Source organism: Typopeltis vanoorti, chromosome 22 (genome assembly GCF_054136105.1).
Source record: "Typopeltis vanoorti isolate ZY-2024b chromosome 22, IOZ_Tvanoo_1.0, whole genome shotgun sequence".
Classification (NCBI taxonomy): domain Eukaryota; kingdom Metazoa; phylum Arthropoda; class Arachnida; order Uropygi; family Thelyphonidae; genus Typopeltis; species Typopeltis vanoorti.
In genome coordinates this window covers 30082278-30108773 of record NC_143570.1, presented here as the reverse complement: position 1 = coordinate 30108773, position 26496 = coordinate 30082278, and the positions used below count along the sequence as shown (strand labels likewise).

At 36.3% G+C, this 26496-nt stretch overlaps 1 protein-coding gene across 5 annotated transcripts in view; it reads left to right on the top strand.

Annotated features, from left to right (window-relative positions):
- The window catches only part of LOC150094270 (protein DOP1A), a 613349-nt gene that overhangs the window by 365749 nt on the left and 221104 nt on the right, over positions 1–26496 (top strand). For all 5 annotated transcript variants that reach the window (XR_016550242.1, XM_090412136.1, XM_090412135.1 and 2 more), the window contains 2 exons: positions 1818–1943; positions 18065–18202. Coding sequence is in view for 4 of the 5 variants with exons in the window: in XM_090412136.1 (XP_090268262.1) it covers positions 1818–1943; positions 18065–18202 (264 nt within the window). In the remaining variant the exon portion in view is untranslated. The remainder of the gene's footprint in view (positions 1–1817; positions 1944–18064; positions 18203–26496) is intronic.

Sequence of the window (26496 nt, the reverse complement as noted above, 5' to 3'; positions counted from 1 at the left end):
TAGAACCTTCTGTGGGACCATAGGCACAAATAAGTCTCATTGTCCACTTCCCCATTCTCATATTTGCCCACATTACTCTACTTGAGACTGACTGCCATTCAAGAAGATTAGCCTCGTATTTTGACTTCTTCTTCTTTTTCTTCACTGCCTCTTTAACTTCCTGTGTCCACCATGGAGTTCTGATTTTTCTATCCTTGCAGACAACCTCACCACATGCCTCTCTGGCTGAATCAATCAAGGTTTTCTTCGAAGCTTGCCACTGAACCTCTAAAGTTTGGTTCCTGTTCTCAAACTGTTTCATTTTTTCTTCAATAATCTTTGTGTAATTTAGTCTACAGTTCACATCTGAGAGTTGCTCAACTTTTATTCGCTTTAAAACTTTCTTTCATGTTATTCTTTTCAATATGAAATTCAGTTTTATCCTGCTGAAGACTAAATAGTGATCACTTCCAATTTCAAATCCTCTGTACACTCTGGTGTCCTGCACCATGGAATAAACATCACTATCAACAATAACATAGCCAATGAGACATTTCTTATTCCTTGCCTCTTCTCTCCATGTGAATTTGTGCACATTTTTATGTTGGAACATAGTGTTAGTAATAACCAATCCATGTCCTGAGCAGAAATCCAACAGATATTTGCCATGATTATTAGCTTTGCTCTTTTTTTTCCAAGTTTTCCCAAAATATTTTTGTATGTCTGACAATCATTTCCTACTCTGCTATTTAGATCCCCAACAAGACTAACTTTTCCATTTTCATTGTGTCAATTGCTTTTTCTAAAGCCTCAAAAAATTCCTCCACTTCTACCTTAGTAGAACCTTTTGTTGGACCATAGGCACAAATTAGTCTCATTGTCCGGTTCCCCATTCTCATATTTGTCCACATTACTCTACTTGAGACTGCCTGCAATTCAAGAAGATTAGCCTCGTATTTTGTGTTGAATACTATGGCTACTCCTTCTTTTCCTTGATTGTCATTGTCTGAATATAACAGATCTCACCAGTTTTTGTCTTTTTTGTTTCAATCACCCCTATTATGTCGATCTGGTACTTATCTAATTGCTCAGCTAGCTCCATTTCTGTGCCATTCAGGCTTCTTATGTTGATAGTACCGATCTTTAACTCTGGTGATGTTGAGTTGGGGTGTGTTTTCAGATTTGTTCCGGTAGCTGACTTTTCGCTGTTTGCCCTGGTTCCCTGGCCAAAGCAATGGGGGGATTTGTTTAACCTGGCAACGCACCAGCCGGCATGAAATTTTGTCATGCTGTACCATCATTTGGTATTTTGGTTTAACCAATAAGAATACAATTTGGTCGGCTAAATCCCAAATTGCCAGCTCATCCTCGTTCGTTTAGTATCCAGGAGATTTCAAACACGGTGCACCACGAGAAGGTGAGGATTGGACATTAGGTCAGAAACCCTGTCAGTTCTCCGCATTCCTTTAAAGGCTATGTGGAGGTCTCCTCTCAGTTATACAGCTTTGACCCTTAAGCACCCTCTGAAGTGTATCATTACAGCTAAATTTATTAAATTTGTTTTAAATGTGAAGTTGCTGTTTTAATGGTAATTAATTTCATAAATTTTATGCAAGAATTCTTCATTTTGTTGCTTGTTTAAACAGAAAAAAGAAATTGAATCAGCTTTTGTTCCTCCTTTCTATTAAGTAAACAAGATCCTCAAAAAGTTTTTGTGTGTGTCACACACACACACACATTTTTTTTTTTTCCATTCTGTTATATAATTTGTTGAGCAGAGCTTAAATGAATAAATAAGACATCATTTTCGTTATTATTAAATTTTTTTTTCTTAAAAGGCAGTGAAGCAGCATATTCTCAGTTTCTTAAGTCCTATTTCGCTCAACTATGGTTCTAATTTTATGGCTGCTATTGCCGTAGTTTGGTATGACTGCAGGTGTAAAGGACCATTCCCTGCCAAAAAGGTATGAGTTTTCTGTACTCACAGTATGCATATATACATATATATATATATATATATATATATATATATATTTGTTGTCATTGTTGTTTACTTATTTTTTATTTTATTTATTTTTCTAAATAGCATAGTAATGTTCTAGTATTATTTTTGTGATGTGATTTTTTTTTTTTTTTTTAATGTTGGGCCCAAACACACAAGAGTTTGGCTGGTGAACCTATAGTATGTTAGTACCGTATATCAGTAGTGGGTTGGGAAAGGAGAAACTTGTTGACATTTGATTTAAAAGCCTGCATATTGTATTCCTTGGGAAATACATCAGGGAGAAGACTGTTCCACAGTACAGAGGTAGCAGGGATGGAGGCGGAAAAGAAACTTATTCTGTGGGTTTCAAGGTGTACTGTGAAAGAATGTTGGGCAGCAGCTGTACGTGTTCCAGTGGGCTTAGTACAGAGTGGGGGAATTATTTATGCTGTTTCAGATGAACATTTCCCATTGAAATATTTATAGAATATACAAATTGCAGAGACCAAACGTCTATGTGAAGGTGAGGTGGGGGGGTGAGTTGGTAAGAGATGGGTCATTTATAAGTCTAATTGCCTCCTCTGTATTGAGTCAAGCATTTTGAGGGAGCTTTTAGTAGCCTACTCCAAATGTGAGAACAGTATTTGATAGCTGGGAAGATTTGTGATTTGTATAAGGTTAACAGCTGTTTAGAGGTGAAGTAACGTCTTGAGCAAAAGAGAAATCCTAGTTTTTTGGAAGCTGAGGATGCAATGGTTGTAATGTGTTTATGCCAGGAGAGGTCTGATGTCAGGGTAATTCCAAGAAGAGAAATATCATCTTGTCTGGGAATTTAAGTGTTATCAAAATAACTGGGGTAAAATGGTTCTTTTTTGTAGAAATAAGACAGAATTGGTTTTACTAGCATTGAAGTTGACAAGGTTATCTGAGTCCCATCAGAGGATGGCCTGGAGGTCAGAATTAAGGGCAGTGGTGGATGATGTTCTGTGGGTTGAAGTGAGTTGTGTGGAGTAGGGTTTGTCAAATGAAAAAGGAGAAGTGCAATGTGCTGTCATCTGCAAAATTGTGTATTGGGCTGGAGGTCAACTGAAGTAGATCATTGATACACAGAAGGAAGAGGGTCATGAGAGAACTGAACCTTGTGGGGGCCCCAGCATTAGTTGGATGGTGAGAGGATAGGGAGTCATCTACCATCACACACATAGTGTGCATCTAGACAGAAAGCTGGCAATACATCTGCAGGAGTCCTGAGACAGTCCAAATGATAGGAGCTTGCTTAGTAAGCCTTTGTGCCAGACCCAGGCAAAGGCTTTAGAGATATCAAATGCAACCACTTGGGATTCACCAAATTTCTCCATGGTATTTGTTCAGAGATAGGTGATATCTGAGAGTAGATCTCCTGTTGATCGGCATTGATGGAATCCGTATACTTGTGGTCACTTAATGGCTGGGTACCTTCAAGGTAGAGTAGGAGTTGAGAATTGATGGTTTTCTTCATCACTTTAGAGAGGACTGAGGTGGTTGAGATATGGCAGTAGTTAGGTGGCAGTGATTCAGTCTATTCCCTTTTTGGGATTGGATTGAATATAGGCCAATTTCCAGACTTTGGGATATATACCAGTGGAGTAAGAGGGGTACGTACAGGTGGCATAGGAGAGGAGTCAGTTCTGGTGCACAGACCTTCAGGACAATTAGAGGAATGCCATCAGGGCCAGGAGATTTTTTTGTGTCTAATTTAGCCAATAGGTTTCTGATTTCTTTTTTGGCAAAAGGATATAGGGAGTATTATATGTTGGGTAGTTGGAATGATTGGGGGGGGGGCATTTGCCATTGTTAGGTATGCATGCATTGGAGGCAAAGTGAGTCAGAGCTTTTTCTGTTGGTGGTGATGCAATAGAGAGGCTCCGTTCAAGAGATATATTTATCAAAAACACCATCAGAAGAGTTACTTCGCACATCTATTAGGGGAATACCAATTACAGTTAACCAGCCATAAAACTTGAAACTTTTCCGGTGGCATAATATCAGAGTGGGATCTCTTCAAAATACCAGATGAAGAAATCTGCTTCGAAATGAAAGATCAGAGATTCACAACCATGAGGAGAATACTCCTACATAGGGATAGTCACTTGGTTCCCACCAGGATCATCATCATCATCCTTAAATTAAACACACCAAATGTGCAAATATTTGTCAAAGCAGGCTATCTCCCACTAAGGCTCTATCTCCCAAACACTTTGTGCTGTGTTAAATGTGAGGAGTATGGGTTTTTTTCAAACAGTGTATTGTGGCTCTGCCATCTGTGCTTGATGCTATAGTAAAGACCATAAACACAGTGATTCTAAGAGCAATATACCAAAATGCTCTAATTGTGAGGGAGACCATCCGTCTTATTCCTGAACTTTCCAAATGTGGAAGAATGAGAGAGATCTAAAATATAAATGCATCAATGGGTCACTTATCAGGAGGTGAAGAGTAATGCAAAAGTATCAGCAATATCTGGTAAACTTCCTTACACTACAGGGATTCAAACTTATATTTCTGTCATACATTCTTACAATTACAGTATCACTGAATGATATTAATTGCTCACCGTCTCCCTAGAGCAAATAAGGAGATAAATCAGTATGAACTTGTTTATGAGGACACATCAAAGATGCACAAAAAGCAAATAAAAACGATAATGGAACATGCACCACAGAAGCTCAAAGAAATGGCTTGAGACCATTTATTAGATGTACTGTCAACAGATGGCATGGTTACCTCCATTCCCCCCCCTTCATAAAAGACAAAATAATTAATGCACCTAATGTTCTAGAGTGGATTTGACGATGTTTTGGATATTTTTCATGATAAAGAAGAAATGATGGATACTGGCTGCCCTCAGTTTTAAAAAAAGAAAAAATCCATAGCCAATAAAAGCAGAATTACTCAACACAGGAAGCCAGATACCACCAAAAAGAAATGAAACGTTACAATGAATTTGTTGCAGATTTTGTCAACACAATGATGATCTGAAAGCTCTCTTGCAGAAGTATAAACCACTATTCTTTTGCACATTTCCTACTCCCAGGAAATATGTAAAATACTACCATCAATACTAATGTATTGATGGTAGTAGTTTGCAAGGTCAGGACAGGAGATGAACCTGCTTATAGAGGAGTTACCAACCTTGTGGGCACCCATTCAGCAGATTTCACTCAATACTAAAGTAGAAGCAGTTGTGTCCAATTCTGAGTTGGAAATCTATTAACAGTATGCTGCATCTTCTTTCCTAACTAAGCAAGTTTCACTCAATACTAACATACAGTAGAAGCAGTTGCTATCAAATTATCAGTTGGAACTCTATTACCAGTATGCTGTACCTGCATTCCTCTTGCCACAAATATTTCTCATGATGACCTAATATCTCTCAAGATGACCTTGATGATGTTATATTGCATTTACCACCTCCCTTACTTTTAATGGAGGAATTAAATGGACAACTCTGCAGTATAGTGCTTAAACAAACATTAGAGGAAGAGTTGTTGAGCATGTGCTCAACAGTAAAAACAGTCTCTCCCTCCTACATGCAGGAAGCAGCATCTTCTTCCATATGCATGCCTACACATTCACTGCCATAGACTGGACTATCTGCTCTAGAGTGGATTTGATGATATGTTGGATATTTTTCATGATAAAGAAGAAATGATGGATACTGGCTGCCCTCAGTTTTAAAAAAAGAAAAAATCCAGAGCCAATAAAAACTGAATTACTCAACATAGGAAACCAGATGATACCACCAAAAAGAAATGAAACATTACAGTGAAATTGTTGCAGATTTCGTCAACATAATGATGATCTGAAAGCCCTCTTGCAGAAATATAAACCACTATTCTTTTGCACATTTCCTACTCCCAGGAAATGTGCAAAACTTCTTAATGTAAAAAATAAAACTTTTGAAAGTGAAAACTGGTGGGAACTTATTTATGAAAGGACTCTTTGGGATTTTCTTTGGCCTGCTTGGCTGCATTCTTCTCATAATCTGATTTTGCCTTCCTTGCCATGCTGGTCACCTTTCTCCTTATATACCCTCCACATCATTTTCTTCTGTTGTAGCTCATTCTTAATGATATTACTCACCCATCTAACTCCTATCTGATTAACCCTCCTTACCCTAGGTATACAATTTAATACTGCTTTCTCTAGAAGACACCTTACCTCAGTGTTTTATGCTATGGTAGAGATTTAAGCTTCTTCCTAAGCATGGCATAATTACTTGCCTTGTAGTTCCACAAATACCCCTTCTTGACAGAAAATTCCTCATGTTTTACAATCTCCTAAGTCAACACCACATGTAAAGAGGTGGTGACTATGTATTGCCATAGTCACATGGTCACTTTCCCCAGTCGGAGGCAATGCGGTCACCTTGGTTATGGATAACTCTTCTGATCCTATGACCAGTTCTAATACTCTCCCAGCCCATCCCCCTCCTTCACATGCTGCCTTAAGTAATTATCTCTTAGCAAGTGTATAAATTCTATTTCCTTCCTGCCATGTGATCTTTCTTCCTTCCAGTCTATATCTACATAGTTGAAGTCCCCCATAATAATCACTTGACCTGTACTCATTGTACTAATTTGGTAATGCATGTCTTCCAGGTCATCTATGAAACTGCCTGCCCTATAGCAACAACCAAGTGTATATTTTATCTTACTGGCCTTAAGCTCACATCAGATTGCTAAATGAACAGCCACCCTCCCACCTGTCTTCTGTTCTTTTTGCGATTAATCTGCTATCATCAGCAGTACTCCTTCCCCCATTCCTATCTTCTCTATATTTCCTGAAAATACTACATCCTTCACATTCAATCCCTGTAACTATATCATCTGCTGTTAGCCAATACTATTATAGGTATTAAAGTTATAGGTATTAGTCTCACTAATACCTGTAACTTTTGGCAAGGTTGCACTATCCAATACCAGAAACTCCTCCCTCTTGTTTCTGATACTTCTGGCATTAGTATATAGAAACTGCAGCATCTCTGTAGTCCCCCACCCACCTTTCCATTCTGAATTGACTAACCTGTTCAATATTTTTGCTTGAAAGAGTGGATTCCTCACTTGGTCATTCTCACACCCACTTGCTTCATGGGCTTTCACACATTTGTACTTTAGTTTTGTAGATCTGGAAAAGGCATACTAAAAGATGCATAGAGAAAAACTTTTCAAAATACTACATTTATATGGGGTAAATGGAACATTATACAGAGCAATACATAGTCTGTCTATATTTAAATTGTGATTCAGCAGTTAGAATTGAATTCTAACTGCTGAATCACAAGTCCGAAGTGGCTTGCAAAAGTTCCATGTTTGGTCTCTAGAGCAGGGTTTCCAGACTATGTAAAAAAAAGAAAACATATATACAAAAAAAAATATATGTATATATCAAGTTGATAAAAAAATGGGGAAAAAAATCTGTAGTTTACCCATGGTACCAAATGTACTATAGGTTTGCAAATAACCTTTCGTGGGTGTACACACGAAAGGTCTGGTGTGGTTTGTATGTACACATACAAACCACACCAGAATCTCCTCAGTAAAATCTTACTTCCAGTTCCCCTTTATTAACATCTGTGGCATTTACACCATCATAAATAACGCTCACTATTTGTTGCACTATTCCAGACAAGACATCTTACTCTTGACAGAAACCCAGTAAGCATACCAGATTGCAATTACATCTACTACCCACTTCCAATGCTCAAACTACACATTTCATGATTCCTTTTGCCACAAGGTTGGCACCTGGGCCTTTGTGAGATCTAACATAGTCTGTCAGTGAATGGCTAATTTAGAATCCCCTGCTTTTGACTTTAACACCTGCTGCAAACAAGTCTCAGAAATTATCATCACTGACATGAAGGCTTTCATTCCCTGTTCTACCCAAAATCCTCCTCCACTTTCCAAACCCTGGTTCAACAGATAATATATAAATACATTTGAAGAAAAAATTCAGCTTGCCACAGGTAGTTCATATCACCTGCAATTCATACATTATCTGGCATTGTGTACTGCTAAACAAATTGTTTAGCAGGATGGGCAGTTTGTCAGGTCTTCCTGCCACTCTCTTTAATTGGATAACAACCTTTCTCTCTGGTCATTCTCTGCAAGTCAGGATGGATGGTTCCCTCTCTCTTCAAGCTTCACCACCAATTCAGGAGTGCCTCTAGGCATTGTTCTATGACCTACTCTCTTTCTTTTGTACATACATAAATGACCTATTATCGATCACTATTCCTATGAAGAGCATTGTAGGTGATAGTACTCTCCATTCATCCTACTGTATTGAAGAAGATTATTAATCACCATTTGTTATGAGATGATCTCTATTAAGATTTTTTTTTATTATTCCGAATGTTTATTATTATTTACACAAGGGTTCAATTCCGATTGATGCAATGACTTTTAACTGTTTCTTTTAGAATCTGATAAATCACTGACTCAAGACCAAACACAAAAAATACATTTAATAAAACTAAAACAATATATTCACTTTAGATAAAATTACATAACTACAAAATACTGGATCCAAGGTCTTCTAAAATACATCTACATTTTAGAGATTTTCTTATCCAAAAATATTAAAATCATCCATTCTCTGACTCATTCTATTACTGGATTGTTTAGCATATACTTAATCATACCAGATTAAACACCTTGTTTTCACAAAAAAAAATTAGCTCAATTTTTGTTGTGAAAACAAAATACTCATAGTCACTTTCTTTGTTAGGGCCTTTTCCGAAAATATAAACATTTCTTCTACTTTTCCATGCGATCCTGTCTTATTACCCTTATGTAGAATACAATATTATTCCTCACTGAAGTATAAATACTCTTACCTTTTGCAGTTCAGTTTGATGCACAATTTACTAATTTTTGTACCAGAGAAAAAAAGTTTCTTCTACTACTTCAAAAACAACATATCTAAGTTGAGCTAATTCCGTCGCCCTTTTCAGTAGAAATAACAAATATATCCAGGCATTTTCACCGGCATCCAGGTGAAACTTTCCAGTCAGTGTTTCTGTGAACATTCCTTTAGAACATCAACTGCAATAACTTCTTTTATTTACTAATTATTTGTTGACAGTCTCAACTTCTCCAGTTTAAAGGCTCACAGTTTTGTTATTTCTTTTCGGAATCTACTATTAATATTCTTCTGACTGTCACATAAAATTAAATAAACTTCATAAGAACAAAATTCCTCCAGTCTGCATTCTTAAACTTCCATTAACTCTCTCTTTTTTTTTTTCGTTTCTTCAATACCGAACGCTCTCTCTCTCTCTGTCAGCTCTCAATCACCCAGCAAACTCCTTGGCGAGCATGCTCACTCCATGAAAGCAAGAAGTTAGGTATAATGGCTGACATGTTGTTTCCATTAGCGTAATGAGAATGGCTTTATAAAACACAACACTTAATAATATTAAACTACAATAAAATTTCTGAAGGTAACACATCTATCCAAGTCCAGTAAGCACATGCATTTTTTTAAATGCTTTGCATTTCATTTTGACAAAATAACATCAATAACGGGCACATCGCAAGTACCGGCAATACATGTTATGAAACCAAAACTAATAATGTACTAACATAAACATTTTGTAAAAAATATTCATAATTTTAAATTATGATTATTTTTACACTACCCCTTTGACAAATCATGCAGTACTCTGACATCCCAGGCTTCAAGATTATCTACAATTAGTGCCTTAAACTTTGATCATCCTTCAGTGGGCTGAGAACAATCTGTCACTTTCAATGCTACCAAAACAGTGTTGCCTTTTCTCTTGCAAAAGAATTCTCAGCTCACCTGCACTTACCATAAGTGATACACAAATCACCAAACAAGATAGATCTCTCTGCTTGAACTAATGTTTGCCTCCAGTCTCTTCTGGCATAAACACATTGCAGCAATATCTTCCTCAGTATGCAAAAAACTAGCCATTCTATTTCATTCAAGAGGCTATTTAACAATTCTTATTTTACACCCAACCAACCAACTCTTAACTTTATACAAAACCCAAATCCATCCATACTTAGAATACTGCTCACGTGTGTGTGGGTTAGTGCATCTAAAACTTTCCTAAAAGTCCTTGATGCTATAGAGGAGGGCATTTTGACTCATAGATGATCTCTCGCTTACAGATTTGCATATTCATTGCATCTGTGATATAGACTGCTACAGTGTCTATTTCACAGATGCACTGTTCTACAGGTTCTTCAATTGTCATTGCTCCACTGAACTGGCAATCATCATTCTTCTGCTTTCTGTTGTTAATACAGGAGCAGCAGCTGCCCAGTATTCCTTTAATGTGCAACTGCAAACATGCAAAAAAAATCTACTTCTTCTCTTCCTCTTTTATTTCCTCCACCTCTGACTTCTGGAACAGAATTTATATATATATATATATATATATATATATATAAAAACACTGCTTTCTATGCATTATCCATTCATATGCCTTTGCAGTATCATTGTGCAACTATTTCTTTTATCCAATTGAACAGTCATGTGTTATAGAAAGTGATAAATTAATTGCTAAGGCAAGACCTATCCTTCACAAAACCATGTTGACCACTGTAGACTATCGTTTCATATTCTTATCCACCCATTCCTAAATCCTGCCTTTGACCAGCTCTTTCAATACCTTAATCACTTCTCTTGAGATGCTTTCAGGTCTGTAAATTGATACCTGTGTCTTGAATCATCCTTAATGTAACAGATGTGTTTTTCTTTCTTTCTCCTCACTCCCATGAGACTTTGCTTAGAGTTGAGACTTAAATTAAATAGCCTGATCCGAGGTATTGTCAGTTCTCAATGTTCTTGGACTATATAGCTATTAACCCCATGTCTGCATTCCCTCTGACATTTTGTAAAAGCATCTTCATTTCATCAGCCTTTATTCTCTCATACTGTGACTGCACTATCTCCACCTAGAATGACTAAGAAAAATTATCTTTCTTTTGTGAAAGCCACGTAAAAAGAAAATTAAAAATAAATAAATAAATAACCTGAATGCTTCTATGCTATGTTACTGCTCCTCCAAGCTGTCTCCTAAGTTCACCTTATTCACTTTCTCTGTAGACTGGCATACATTTCCTTATTATTTGAAATGCAATACTGAGCAACTTCATAGGCTAAGTCACTATGATCACTCTCTCTAATCATAGGTTAAATGTCTACTTTGGTTTTGGATAAATCGAACACTTTCAAGTCTTTGTTCCTCTCCATCACATGCTGTTTCAACCAATTATCTTCTTCTAATTGCATAAATTACATTTCCTTCCCACTTTATATCATTTTCATCTTCCAATCTCTGGCCTTATAGTTAAAGTTCCCCTAATTATTCACCTGCACTCATTGAGCTAATTTTGCCTCTTCTTTTATCACCCTAGTTTTGTAGTAGCACATGTAGAAAAACAGTTGTTTATGTGATTGCTTTGTATCTCATAGTGAATTCTGGTTTATAGTTAATAGCAACATTTAGACTTCTGGATTGTTTAAAGAAAAGCAATTATATATTTCTCTGAGAAGATTGATTTGATATTTTCTGTATCAAATACTGAAAGCATCTTATACTGTAGTATTTATATGACTTCCACCACAAAAGATAAAACAACATGGTTAAGTACACCATGTTGTTTTAGTCTCGCGTATTGTGACAAACAGTGTTTTTGTGCTCTGAAGATGCTGGTTATAATACCAGCGAAATATCAGCATCAAGTCAATAAATTAATTATTTACTTAGTTTCTGTGTTCTATTATACCGTTAAAATAATAAACAACATGTTCGACGAACACATAAGCCTGTCCACACCACAAAAGATTGTAAACTTATAGTGCATTAACACCATTGGTGGGCTGAGAGGAGTTTATTTATTTATTTAGTTATTATTATTTTTTTTTTTTGATATTCATTATTTATTTTTTTATGTAATCAAGATCCTCTATTCTAGAGACTAAACATGGAACTTATTCAGGTCCCTTCATTCTTCCATTAAGAGGAGTAAGTGGATTCATACTGACCAGTTAAATTAATCTCCCACATAAAGACAGTAACAAACATCTATGCCCACGGCAGAATTTGAACCCACATCCTTTTTATTGGAGAAAGTTTACCACTTAACCGAAAAAGCCATTATACTCCAGGTAGACCAAATAAATAAATCACATAGTCAAACTTCTAAGCCACTCACTTAATATTCCATAATTGTAACTTTAATTCAATAAAAATACTGCATTCTTTTGGTTGCTTTAGCTTGATACTAAATAAGTCTTGTTCAGTTGCTTATGAATATACATAAGTGTATTCATAAGTATATGTAAATAAATCATAAATCAGTAGTCTTTTATTTATTTATTTTTCTGTTACTGTTCTTCACCTGATATTATTATTATTATTATTATTATTATTATTATTACCACAGGCTACTCCAGGAGTCCTTAGACTCATCGAGGGAGGCCCTAAACATCATGTTCACACAACTGTTCAACATTCTCACAGTATCTATCATACCTTGCCTTGAACTCGCTCCCTGTCATAGCACCCACAACAGACTCTGGCAGCTTATTCCACTCATTTACCACTCTAAAAGTAAAGAACCCAGATCTAACACCCCTGCTAACCACGCTCTTGCCCAGCTTCCATGGGTGTCCCCTAGTTCTCCCACCACCAGTCCTGATCTCAAAAATATCATCTGAATTAATCCTATAGAATCCTTTTAGCAATTTGAATGTCTCAATCATGCCTCCCCTTTTCCGCCTATCAACTAGTTTCTGCAACCCACAAATCTTCAACCTGTTCTCATATGGTTCATTCCACAGACCTGCTATCATCTTAGTCACTCACCTCTGGATCCTCTCAACCTCCTCCCCATCAAGAAGGAACCGAGGTGACCAAATCTGGGCACAGTAGTCGAGATGAGGTCTTATCAGGGCTCAGTACAGAGGTACAATAACTTGTTTATCTCTGCTCGTCAAGGTATTTTTCAACAACCAAGTGAGTTGATGAGCTGATTTAGCTACTTTCGCAATGTGCCCCCTAAACTTCATCTCCCTATCCACCAACACTCCCAAGTCCCTGGCCTCATCAATCTTTTGGAGTACAGTTCCACCAATGTGGTATACTGCTGCTAATCTTTTCACTCCGAAATGCATAACCTTACATTTTGTCACATTAAATTGACATCCATTCTCCTTAGTCCAGAACTCTATTCTATCTAAGTCATCTTGCAAGACTTTGACATCTTCTGCATTCACTATCGCCCTACCCAACTTTGCATCATCAGCGAACAAATGAACTGTCCCACTTAGACCCTTCCCTATATCGTTAATGAACAGATTAAACAGCAGTGGTCCAAGAACAGAACCCTGTGGCACACCACTAGTCACAGGCCGTTTTTTTGGACTCTACTCCTGAATAAACTACTCTTTGATATCTCTCCATCAACCACCCAGCTATCCATCTCACCAACCCTATATCCATTCCCATATGTTGTAGTTTACGGATTAGAATTCCATGTGGTATCCTGTCAAACGCCTTTGCCAGGTCCAGCAGTATCACTGTAAACCCATTTCCCTTATCCAGTTCAGCCGTCACCTTGTTATAAAACTTGAGCAAGTTACTGAGGCATGATCTACCCTTCACAAAGCCATGCTGTCCTCTGTACAGTATCTCATTTTCATCAATCCATTCCTGTATTTTTCCCTTGACTACTTTCTCCAAGACCTTGACAATGACTCCTGATATGCTGATCGGTCGGTAATTTGCAACCATAGTCTTGATTCCTCCTTTATGCAGTGAAACTATTTTCCCCTCTTTCCACACCTTCGGGACTAAGCCAGACCTGAGACTCAGATTAAACAACATGGTCAAGGGCACTGATAATTCATTAGCCGCTTCATTCAAGACCCGTGCCGGTATACCATCCAATCCCACAGATGTATTCACATTAAGGTTCTGTAATAGACTATTCACCTCCACTTCATTCATCACAATTCCCATATAAACTAATGGTTCCTTCATTTTTTCAACGTCACCACCTGGATGATATACTTTTGCAAAGTGCGCGCTCAGTAACTCCACTATATCGACTGGTTCAGTGATCTCTTTACCATCGTCATTCCTTAAAATCATTTTGCCATGTACAGTTTTTTCTTGCTTGCAGCATATTGAAAGAACTGTTTGACGTGTGGAATGAGTTTGAAGGGCGAAAGGACTTATACAAGATGGATGGCCTGCATTTGAATGGACTTGGTGTGCGGAGACTGGAAAAAGTGTTGCTGAATGAATATCCAAATACTAATTATATAATTAGTTAATTATATAATATAATATTATATAAAATGGGGTGCTTAAGGGTCAAAGCTGTATAACTGAGAGGGAGACCTCCACATAGCCTTTAAAGGAATGCGGAGAACCGACCAGGGCTTCTGACCTAATGTCCAATCCTCACCTTCTCGTGGTGCACCCTGTTGGGTATCTACTTGGATACTGAACGAACGAGGATGGACTGGCAATTTGGGATTTAGCCGACCAAATTGTATTCTTATTGGTTAAACCAAAATAAAAAAATGATGGTACAACATGACAGAATTTCATGCCGGCTGGGGCGTAGCCAGGTTAAACAAGGCCCCCGTTGTTTTCGCCAGGGAACCAGGGTGAACAGCGAAAAGTCAGCTACTGGAACAAATCTGAAAACAAACCCCAACTCAACATCACCAGAGTTAAAGATCGATACCATCAATGTAAGAAGCCTGAATGGCAAAGAAATGGAGCTAGCTGAGAAATTAGATAAGTACCAGATCAACATAATAGGGGTGCTGAAACAAAAAGACCAAAACTGGTGAGATCTTTCTGAGCAATAAATACAAAATGTTATATTCAGGCAATGACAATCAAGGAAAAGAGGGAGTAGCCATAGTATTCAACACAAAATACGAGGCTAATATTCTTGAATGGCAGTCAGTCTCAAGTAGAGTAATGTGGGCAAATATGAGAATGGGGAACCGGACAATGAGACTAATTTGTGCCTATGGTCTCACAGAAGGTTCTACTAAGGTAGAAGTGGAGGAGTTTTTTGAGGCTTTAGAAAAAGCAACTGACACAATGAAAAATGAAAAGCTGGTCCTTGTTGGGGATCTAAATAGCAGAGTAGGAAATAATTGTGAGACATACAAAAATATTTTGGGAAAATTTGGAGAAAAGAGCAAAGCTAATAATCATGGCAAATATCTGTTGGATTTCTGCTCAGGACATGGACTGGTTATTACTAACACCATGTTCCAACATAAAAATGTGCACAAATTCACATGGAGAGAAGAGGCTAGGAATAAGAAAAGTCTCATTAACTATGTTATTGTTGATAATAATGTTTTCTCCCTGGTGCAGGACACCAGAGTGTACAGAGGATTTGAAATTGGAAGTGATCACTATTTAGTCTTCAGCAGGATAAAATTGAATTTCATATTGAAAAGAATAACATGTAAGAAAGTTTTAAAGCGAATGAAAGTTGAGCAGCTCTCAGATGTGAACTGTAGATTAAAATACACAAAGATTATTGAAGAAAAAATGAAAGAGTTTGAGAACAGGAATCAAACCTTGGAGATTCAGTGGCAAACTCTGAAGAAAACATTGATTGATTCTGCAGAGAGGCATGTGGTGAGGTTGTCTGTAAGGATAAAAAAAATCAGAACTCCCTGGTGGACACAGGAAGTTAAAGAGGCAGTGAAGGAAAAGAAGAAAGCATATCAAAAGTTCTGTCAAATTAGTCAGCTTGTGCTCTTAGAGAATATAGAGGCAAATGCAAGAATGCTAAACACTGTGTAAAACTAGCTAAACAAAAGTCATGGGAGGACTTTGGCAAGAATATAGAAAATAAATATCAAGAAGGTGGCAAAATATTCTGTAGGTTGTTGAAGAAGCTTAAGAATGTAGGAAAGAGTGCTGTAAAAGGAATTAGAGATGATAAAGGTGACATGAAAACGGGAGAAAAAATATCCTTGAAGTATGGAGTAATTACTTTGAAAAACTGCTAAATGAAACAAGCAGTGATGACAGCACAGTGTTAAAAAACACTGATCAGGCATGCAGTCAGGAATACATATCCATACTTGAAGTAGAAAAAGCCATCAAAGGCTTGAAATGTGAAAAGGCAGCAGGAGTAGATGATATTCGACCAGAAATGCTGAAGTATGGTGGTATAAGAGTCTTACAGTGGCTGCACTGCATAGTTCAGAAAGCCTGGACAGAGGGACGAATTCCCGATGATTGGAGTAGAGCTCTCATAGTACCCATATATAAAAAGGGAAATAAAACTGAATGTGAGAATTACAGAAGTATTTCCCTACTGAGTGTTCCTGCAAGATCTATGCAAGTATACTTGAGAAACGGTTGAGAAGAATTGTGGAAGAAAAGCTTGGTGAAGAACAAGCTGGATTCAGGCCAAATAGAGGCAGTCAGGATCAGATCTTCACTTTACGACAAATAGTCGAGAAAGCATGGGAATATAACAAAGATCTGTATTTAAGTTTTGTCGATTTGGAAAAGGCATATGACAAGGTGCCAAGAGAGAAGGTATTCAATACACTACAGTTATATGGTGTCAATGGGGCATTATATCAAGCAATACTTAGTCTTTATTTGAGTTGTATGTCAGCAGTTAGAATTGAAGGAAGTACAAGAAGATGGTTTAATGTTATATCTGGTGTGAGACAAGGATGTACATTATCCCCTCTGTTATTCATTATCTATATGGATCACATTATGAAGGAAAGTGGTATTAAACATGATATCAAAATTGGAGATGTTAATGTCAGCTCTTTGCTTTATGCGGATGATGTTATACTTCTAAATAAATCCACTACAAGTCTGCAAGATTCTCTGACTAAATTGAATAGCTGTTGTAATAGATATGGTATGAAGGTCAGCAATAAAAAGACAAAGACAATGAAAATAGGCAGAATCATTGAAAATGTCAACTGTGTTGTGAATGGAGAACTTGTGGAACAAGTAAAACATTTCAGCTATTTAGGCACGATTTTTAATGAAGATGGTAAATTAAATATGGAAATAGACAAAAGAATCAACAAAGCTGGTATGGTGGGAAGTCAGTTGAATAAATTCATATGGAATAAGAGAGAAATTAGTCGGAACACTAAATTAGCTGTATACAAGACAGTGTTCAAACCAGTTTTAACTTATGGATCTGAGAGCTGGGTCAGAAGTAAATCACTTGACCAAAGACTAGAGACCACAGATATGAGAGTCCTGAAAAAGATTATAGGCGTGAACAGATGGCATCAATGGCAATATCATATTAAAAATGAGGATATTTGGAAAGAACTTGAAATTGTCAGCATCCAGGAATGTGTTAGCATAGCTAATCTCAGGTGGTATGGTCACTTAAACAGAATGGGCGAGGAAAGATTAGCAAAACAAGTGTTCTCTGCCAGGTTGGCAGCAAAACGACCCAGAGGAAGACCAAGATATGGGTGGATTGATATGGTACAAAGTGCTTTAGACGATAGAAATATAAGATCTGATAATGTTGGAATCTTGACAAGTAACAAACTGATTATAGGCGTGAACAGATGGCATCAATGGCAATATCATATTAAAAATGAGGATATTAGGAAAGAACATGACATTGTCAGCATCCAGGGATGTGTTAGCAGAACTAACCTCAGGTGGTATGGTCACTTAAACAGAATGGGCGAGGAAAGATTAGCAAAACAAGTGTTCTCTGCCAGGTTGGCAGCAAAACGACCCAGAGGAAGACCAAGATATGGGTGGATTGATACCCATATCTTGTAGTACTATCATATCCATTTTCATGTAGTACTATCATATCCTGTACACCCCTTGAGGGTACATGGCAGGAATTTGATGATGATGATATTATATAATTATATAAATTGTATTATTATTATAGTATCAAGCTTCCTATCAACACGATTATTTTCATATACATGAAAAAAAATTATGATTATATGTGTACCCAGAAAAATTTTATTTATCCTTAACACTGCATACTGTCAGTTAAAAGCAGTAAATATTTTTAGGTAATACCTCCGTGGTCACATGAACAACTTCTTCTTGTACAGCTGACAGCTGCAATAAAAGTACTACCAATGGAAACAATAGTTCAGAATGTTCGTCAAGTTTTACATCAGCCACCACCTACATCACATGACAAGAAAGTAAGAAAAGTTTATATTTATTAAACCTTATATTAATGCTGCTGATATGTTTCAAATGTGTTTTCCTTGGTTCAATGATTTGAAATTAGTTTTGATTCTTTCCCTTTGTCATCAATATCATAAAATTCCTGATATGTACCTTAAGTGGGTGTACAGGATATTATGATAGTACCATGAGATTTACATCACCATTAACTTCCTACTGAAAGATTTCCTCCAAATTGATATGTTGTCTGTCAACACTCTAGTATCGTCAGATCTTATATTTCAGTCTTCTGAGGCACTTCTTACTGTATCAGTCCACCTAGATTTTGGTGTCCCTCCTGTCTTCCTACCATTTTGTCAACAAATACTTGTTTTGCTAATCTTTCTGCTTCCATTCAGATTAAGTGACTATACACTGAGATTAGTGATGCTCATATATTTCTGAATGCTAAAAGTGTCAAGTTTCATCCTAATATCCTCGATTTTTATGTAATTCTGCCACCACTGATACCATCTATTTACTCCCTTAATCTTTCTCACACTTCTCATATCTTTGGTCTGTAGTCTTTGATCAAGTGCTATATTTCTAACCCTGTTCTCAGATTTATAAATTAAAACTGGTTTGAACATTGTCTTGTACATAGCTTATTCAGTGTTTTGACTAATTTCTTTCTTATTCCATATAAATTTATTCAATTGACTTCGTACCACTTCCTGTTTGCTAATTCTATTGTCTAGTTCTATATTTGAAATAGAAATGAAAGAAAAATGGTGGCCAGGGCTTCCTTGTTCACTGCATTTATCATGAAGGATTTTTATGATGTAGTGTATGTTCTATGTATTCATTATCAACATTGAATGGGTTATGGTATGAAGTGAGTGGAGAGAAGAGTGCCTTGTAAATGTTTTGTGTGCAAGTGCAAGAAATTTGAGCTCTGTAGAAAGTGGTAAAATAAAGTGACTAATATTAACAATATAAGGAAAGATAGCAAAAGTGTTCTGGAGAATGTGGAAGTAGTGAATGATAGAATTAAAAATAGGGCACGAAATATGAATTAGAACACTGAAGGCTGAAAGTAAGGTGGATGATGAGGTGACAGTAAGGAGTGAAATATCATGCTTATGTGGCTAGAGTGACTGGAGAAACAATTGTCGTGTGGTATAGCAGACAGGAGAATGAAAGAAAAAGTGATTGGGGAAAGTACAAAAGTGCGAGAAATTGGATATAAGGAGAAAGTATTGTATGGGGATTCAATAGTAAGAGGTATAATTAATGAGAACATGACGAAGCATGTTTCCCAGGTGCAAAGATCAAGGATGTTAGTGAAGCTGTTATTTTTACCAGAAGGGAATGAGTTTATAGAGAGGTACGATGTGTTTTGTGTTTATAAAAGTTAGTGTGTGTGTGTGTGTGTGTGCGTGTGCGCGCGCGCCCCCGTGAGTTTCCTGGCTCTGTAGAGATGCCATATAATAATTTAATTTGCCATCTTCACAAAAAATTGTGCCTAAATAGCTGAAGTGTTTTGCTTGTTCCTATAGTTCTCTACTCATGTTGCAGTTGATCTTTTTAGTGTTCCTGCCAGTTTTCGTGGTCATTTTTTTTTTGTTTCTTTTAATTGCTGATTTTCATGTTAAATTTATTTAAAAGGCATTCAGTTTTGTTAGGGGATCGAGCAGATTTCTGATGGATTTATTTAACAATATAACATCATCTGCATAGAGTAAAAAGCTGAATTGAATATCTCCAATTTTGATATCAGGTTTAATGGCACTTTTTGTATAGTGGGATCCATGGACAATGATAATATTGGCGATAATGTGTACCCTTGTCTCACATCTGATGTAACATCAAATTGTTTTCCTATTTTTTCCTTTAATTCTACCTCAAGTATTGATATTTACGCCTGATTGGATTTCTCCAGAATGTTTTTACTGCTATGCTGCCACTGTTTTGTTTTTCTCCCATTTAGCAATCTTTCAAAGTAATTACTCCAGACATCTAGACTATCTTCATCTTTATCATCTCTGATTCCTTTTATAGTACTTTTCCTCCATTTCTTGCCTTTTTTTTTCAATGTTTCAATGGACTTCAGAATATTTTGCCACCTTCCTGATATTTATTTATTAGTTTTATTTTTTTTGTATGTTTTTACTAAAGCTTTCCATGACTTTTGTATAGCTACTTTTATGCATTGCTTTAGTTTCTTACATTTTATCTCTCTATTCTCACAGAGAAAATACTGCTTTCTTGCAGAAACTTTTGATAAACTTTCTTTATTTCCTTGTCCGTTTGTTTAACTTCCTAAGCCTACCATGGAGTTATGATTTTTCTCACCTTCCACACAATTTCACCACATACTTTCTTTATCGGTACAGGCAGCCCTCGGTTTACGGAAATTCACAATAACACCAGATGCCTGTGCATGCTTTCTTACTGTAGTGTGGTCTGACTGAGAAATGACACTAGCAGGCACTCTAATGTTTGAGTGTTTACCGAGCTACTACGATGTATATGTATCAAACCTAGTTTTACTCTTGAATCTACCTAATTGTTCTATTTAATTTTTTTTTACATACATATGTATTTAAATTGATAAAGTAATAACAGTTAGCAGAACTTGGTGTTAAGAAGGCACGGAAATCAATCACACTTGAAAAGTAGATGGAGGTGATTTGGAGAATGGAAGATGGGCAGACACGTGCTAATGTCTGTAGAAGTATGAACTTACCTTTATCGACTGTTACTACAATTATGAAAAATGCAGATAGACTAATCCAGTCTGTGCAACAATCTATGACAGTACTAAATGCAAACCATGTAAGTTATGGCAGGGGTAAACTTCATGAAAAAATGGAAAAATTATTATTATGGGTGGATGACTTGAATCAGAAAAATATTCCTCTGATGCAGACTGTTATAACTGAGAAAGCAAAAGCAATTTTTGAGGATCTTATAAAGACAGATGGAGGCGAAGAAACATTTTGAGGAAGCAAAGGTTGGTTCATGAGATTTAAGTCTCGAAGTAAGTGCCATAGTGTCAAATTATGTGGTGAGGCAGCAAGTGCAGATGTTCCAGCATTGACTGCTTTTCCTAAAGAATTTCAAGACTGTGTAGAACAAGGAAGTTATCCTCCTGATCTCATTTTTAATGTTGATGAGACTGGGCCCTCTACTGGAAAAAATTGCCATTACATGCCTTCATTTCCTGTTAAGAATGTTCCGCTCCGGGTTTTAAAGCTGTAAAAGATAGACATGCTTTTGTTGTGTGCAAATGTCTCTGGAACTTTGAAGCTTAAACCAATGTTGGTGTACCATTCACAGACACCACGTGCCTTCAAGGGTCTAAAAGCCATGCTGCCAGTCTATTGGAAATGGAACAAGTAAGCTTGAGTTACACAAGACGCTTTTATCGATTGTGCACAAATTATTTTTGTCCTACCGTGCTTTACTTCTGTAAAGAAAATGATTTGCCAGCCAAGGCATTGCTTCTCTTGGTGGATAATGCCCCTGGACATCCTCAAAACCTTGCTGAAGTAAGAACACCATTGGATGTAATTACATGCCCTCAAACACAACATCGCTTTTGCAACCAATGGATCAGGGGATTATATCAATCTTCAAAGCCTGTTACCTCCATATAACATTTATGGAAATGATAAGAGTCTTGGACACTTCAGGAAAACTATTAAAGACTATTGACGGTCATTCGATATTTTGAAGGGCATTAGCAACATCAAGGCAGCTTGGAACGAAGTGTCAGCAAAGTGTTTAAAAGGAGCATGGCGAAAACTTCTTCCAGCATTTATGCACGACTTCAAGGAATTAGAGCAAGAGGAGAATGTTATTGAAGATGTTACCAAGTTTGCGCAAGAGGTGGGATTGGACGTTATTGCTGCTGAAGATGCGACAGAAGTCTTAGAGAGCCATGATAAACCGCTTTCCAATGAAGACTTAAAAGAATTAGCCGAAAAATTAAGTCAACATCCAAAGGAGGAGAAAGAAAATGAAGAAGGTCCTCTGAGAGATATAAAAACAGTCGATTTACAGTGTATCCTTGCAAGCATAGAGACATTGACTGATGAACTCTGTGAAATGGACCACGATTGGGAATGGAGTGCGAACGTAAAAAGGAGTGTAATCACATCTATTCGACCTTACACTGAACTCCTTAAAGAAAGAAAAGGAAAATCTAGGCAGTTAACACTGGATACTTTTTTCAAAAAAAAAAAAAAAAAAATGCAGGTGATCCGAAACCCAGAACTTAAACATAGAAATATGTAATATCTTTTCAAAGTTTCATATTTTTTGTATATCATTTTGTTTTGTTTTCATTATTAATAATTTTATTTTAACAAATATATATGTATGTATTATCAGAGCTTTAAATATAATAATATTATACATACTTCATGTGCATATTTTTTGACTGTGCGGAACATAACTTGTACCTCCCATTAAAATTCTGTTCATTTTACGCCGATTCAGTTTACGCCCGTTTTTTTGGGAATGGAAATGAGGCGTAAACTGAGGGCTGCCTCTATTTTCTTTGATACCCACCACTGATTCTTCAAGGTTTGGTTCTTGTTTTCAAACTCTGCCACTTTTTTTCTTGAATATTATTTCTGGAATTTGTGCATCTCAGTGGATACTTCACTTCTGAAAGCTGCTTAACTTTGATTCTTTTTAAAACTTTCTTACACACTTTTCTTTTCAATATTTTATTCAGTGTTATCCTATTCTAAACTAAATGGTGATCACTTACTGTTTCAAATCTTCTATATACTCTCATGTTCTAATTGAGTGTAAAAAATGTCATTAACAAGACTTTTATTTCTTGTGTCTTCTCTCTTTGTGAATTTGTGCACATCTTTATGTCAGAATATGGTGTTTGCAGTGACTAGTGCATGTCCTGGACAGAAATCTAGCAGATATTTATCATTATTATTAGCTTCGTTTTTCCTCAAAATTTTCAAACCTTCTTGTATGTTTGGTAATGATTTCCTACACTGCTGTTTAGATCTCCAAGAAGGATCAACTTTTCCTTTTTCTTTGTGTCAGCTACCTTCTGTAATGCCTCAGAAAATCCCTCCATTTCTTTCTTAGTAGAACCTTTTGAGTGACAATAAACAAATATATGTGAGTTAAAGACCTATTTTCTAGTTATAATTATTTCTCTTTTTGGGTCATAACAACTGTTTTCATTAGCAGCTCATTTACAGCAGGACTTGAACCCATGACATGTTTCTAGAGTAGAGATAATATCAGTATCAGCTGAGCTGGCATATATAGTAGTGAAGAGTTATATATTATTAAATAATCAAATCAGTAAAAAAAAAAATTATCCTCAACACTGTTTATTCCCAAAAGAAGTGTTATAGCTCCTTTAGCCTTAACTTTTGGTGGGCAGCTGATTTTCAGCCCAAACCACTTAGCTGTTAGATGAACCCAAGACCATCAGTTATTTCATAGACATCAGCAGAGTATGGCAGACAACTGCCACTATCCTATTGTCCTAAGCTCTAACAGGTATATATTGTCTGAAACAGTGGATTTTACAGTCAATTTTTGAGCTGCCTGTTCAAAATCCAATTTTTTTTTTGAAAGTTTGATCCTTGTTTATAGACTTTCGAGAGCATGCTGAAACTTATTTTCTCATATAATAGCAAAGTGAATCTTTTCATACCTCTCATAATAAGTATCAAAGGATATTAAAGTGTCAAGGTTGACAGAATTATTAAGATACTTTATAATTAAAATATCTGTAGTGATTTCAAATTAATTGTATTTCTGCAGGACATTTCTGAATTTGTGCTTATCGAGCAAGGGCAGTGATGGGAACACACAGCATTCCATCAAGAAAATATGGTCCTTGCGGAAGGATTTCACACTAGGAAAAAGGAAGTAAACTTTTTCCTTTTATTTTACTCCAGGGACATATTTCTGTCACGACTATTTATTAAACTAGATTTTGTGAACGAAAAACAAACTTTTGTTGAAGCATTGATCAAAATAGACATGCACCTAGCTGCAGATTTCCAAAAAAACTTTGAATTTGTGATATAAAAGATGAACTGAAATTAGAAGTCTAGAAATTATTTAATGATATTTTCGGAAAGTTTTGAAAGGACAACAGTGAATTGTCATATTCACTGTTGTTAAAGATCTAGTCCTTTTATACCGAAGTATTAATCATATATCAAGTACCACAAAATGGAGGAACACAATCATCCTTTAAGATCATCTTCATTCTCACTTGGTCTTCTTTCCAAAAAAGATCGATGCATTGAATGATCAGCAAGATGGATATTCCATTAGGAGATTGTAGTAACTGAAAAGATACTAAGAAAAATGGAATGTGATACTAGACTGCTATTGTTTACTTCTCTCTCACACACACACACTAGTAATAGTGCTTACTATGAAAACAGAATTTATGCATGCCTACTTTTATTTTTAATTTTGTCACTTCTGTTGTGTATCTGCTGTTTACTCCATATATGCACTCCTGAGATCCTCACATAATTGAACATTGTTTAGATAGAAGAGATTTGTCTATTCAAGTATGTTTAAAGTTGGGAGGGTGCATTCTACAGAAAATCCACAAATTACAGGGGAGGGCTATTCTTTATATTAAAAGTTACATTATCACCTTTGCTTATTCTTAAGGTAAATGATTAAAACAGGAACATAATTTCTTGTCTAATATAATTTACATTGAAGATCAAAATGTTTGAGTATACTACAAGTTTTGTCAATAAAAAAGAGGAATAGAGTACTGTCATCAGTAAAATGGATGAGATTTTAGGTTAGTAAGAGAAGAAAGGAATCTGTTAGTGTATTTCTTGAAGAGTTGGCAGTTGTATTTGTTGGGGAAAATAATATGGGCAAGGCTCTTCCAAAGGATAGTGGTATATCGATCATATGAAGGAAGTGGATGAGAAGGTAGTTTGTTGAATTCGGAGCTGAGTAGTATATGAATGTTGATCGATAGCTGCCTGTGTTCATACAAAATTAGTGGGAAGTGATGAAATGATGGCGATCAGTGCACTGCAACAGCATCCAAGGAAATACCTAGAAAAGAACATAAGCAAAGTGGCTATGGGAAAAGCAATTGGAGGGAATCATTAGGAGAGGGAGGATATGATCAAGCATTCTGATGGAGATTTTTGATGGGCATCACTCTATATCTGAGAACAATATCATAATGTTATGCAAATCTAGGGTTTGAAAGTATTACTAGTGGGCAGAAAGAAGTAATGTTTAGGAGAAAAAAAAAAACAAGCTTCTTTGAGATTTTTGTTGGGCACCACTCTAGATGTGAGAACAATATCATAAGATTATGCAAATCTAGAGTTTGAAAGTATTACTAGTGAGCAGAAAGAAGTAATGTTTAGGGGAAAAAAAAACAAGTTTCTTTTTGAAGGCTGAAGAGGCTATGGATGCGATGTGTTTATGCCAGAATAGTCAAGATGTGAAAATCAGCTCAGAAAATCAAAACTAATCTTAAGTGATGCAGAATGTTATCAAAAGTGAAAAAAATAGTGAGCCATGGTCTTTCTTCTAGGAAATAATAAGGCAGGAGAGTATTGTATTTTGGTAGCATTAAAATTTACTGAATTATCTTCATTCCACTTGAGAATGGCTAGAAGATTAATGTTTAAGGCATTGGCCATTGAATATCTTGAAGCTTGAGTTCATCTAAGCACTAAAAGATTTTGTGAATGATAAAGAGGAATATGCATTATTCCTCTTTGACATTTGTAGAAAAATCAGATGAGAAGGAATCATTCATCATGATATGTAATGAATGCCTAGGTAGGAAACTGGCAATCCATTCACAAGAAGGGAGATTATAACAGTAGCTTGGTAAGAAGACTGCAGTACAAGACTTGATAAGATGTTTTAGAAATACAAAGAGCAGCCACATGAGATCCTCCACGTTTTACCATAGCCTGTGTCCAAGGTTATCAAGGAAATGTGATGTAGGATGAGAATCCATATTGATGATCAACAATTAACCAATTAGTTTTTTAGGTAGTGAAGAAGAGGGTTGTTAATGAGTGCTTGAACATTTGAACTTGAACAACCTTGAACATTTTCCATTACTTTTGCAGTATAAAGGTGAGTTTTGTGGGATCTAATAGTTCAGTGAAAGACTGGTTAAAAGCTTTCATGCTGTTGGATAGATACTAGATGAGTACGACAGCTTGTAAAGGCAGTACAGGCTGGATGATGGTTCTGAAGAACATTCTCTTTGTAAGGTGATGAGGATAAATTAGAAAACATCCAGAAGATTGAAGTGATTACT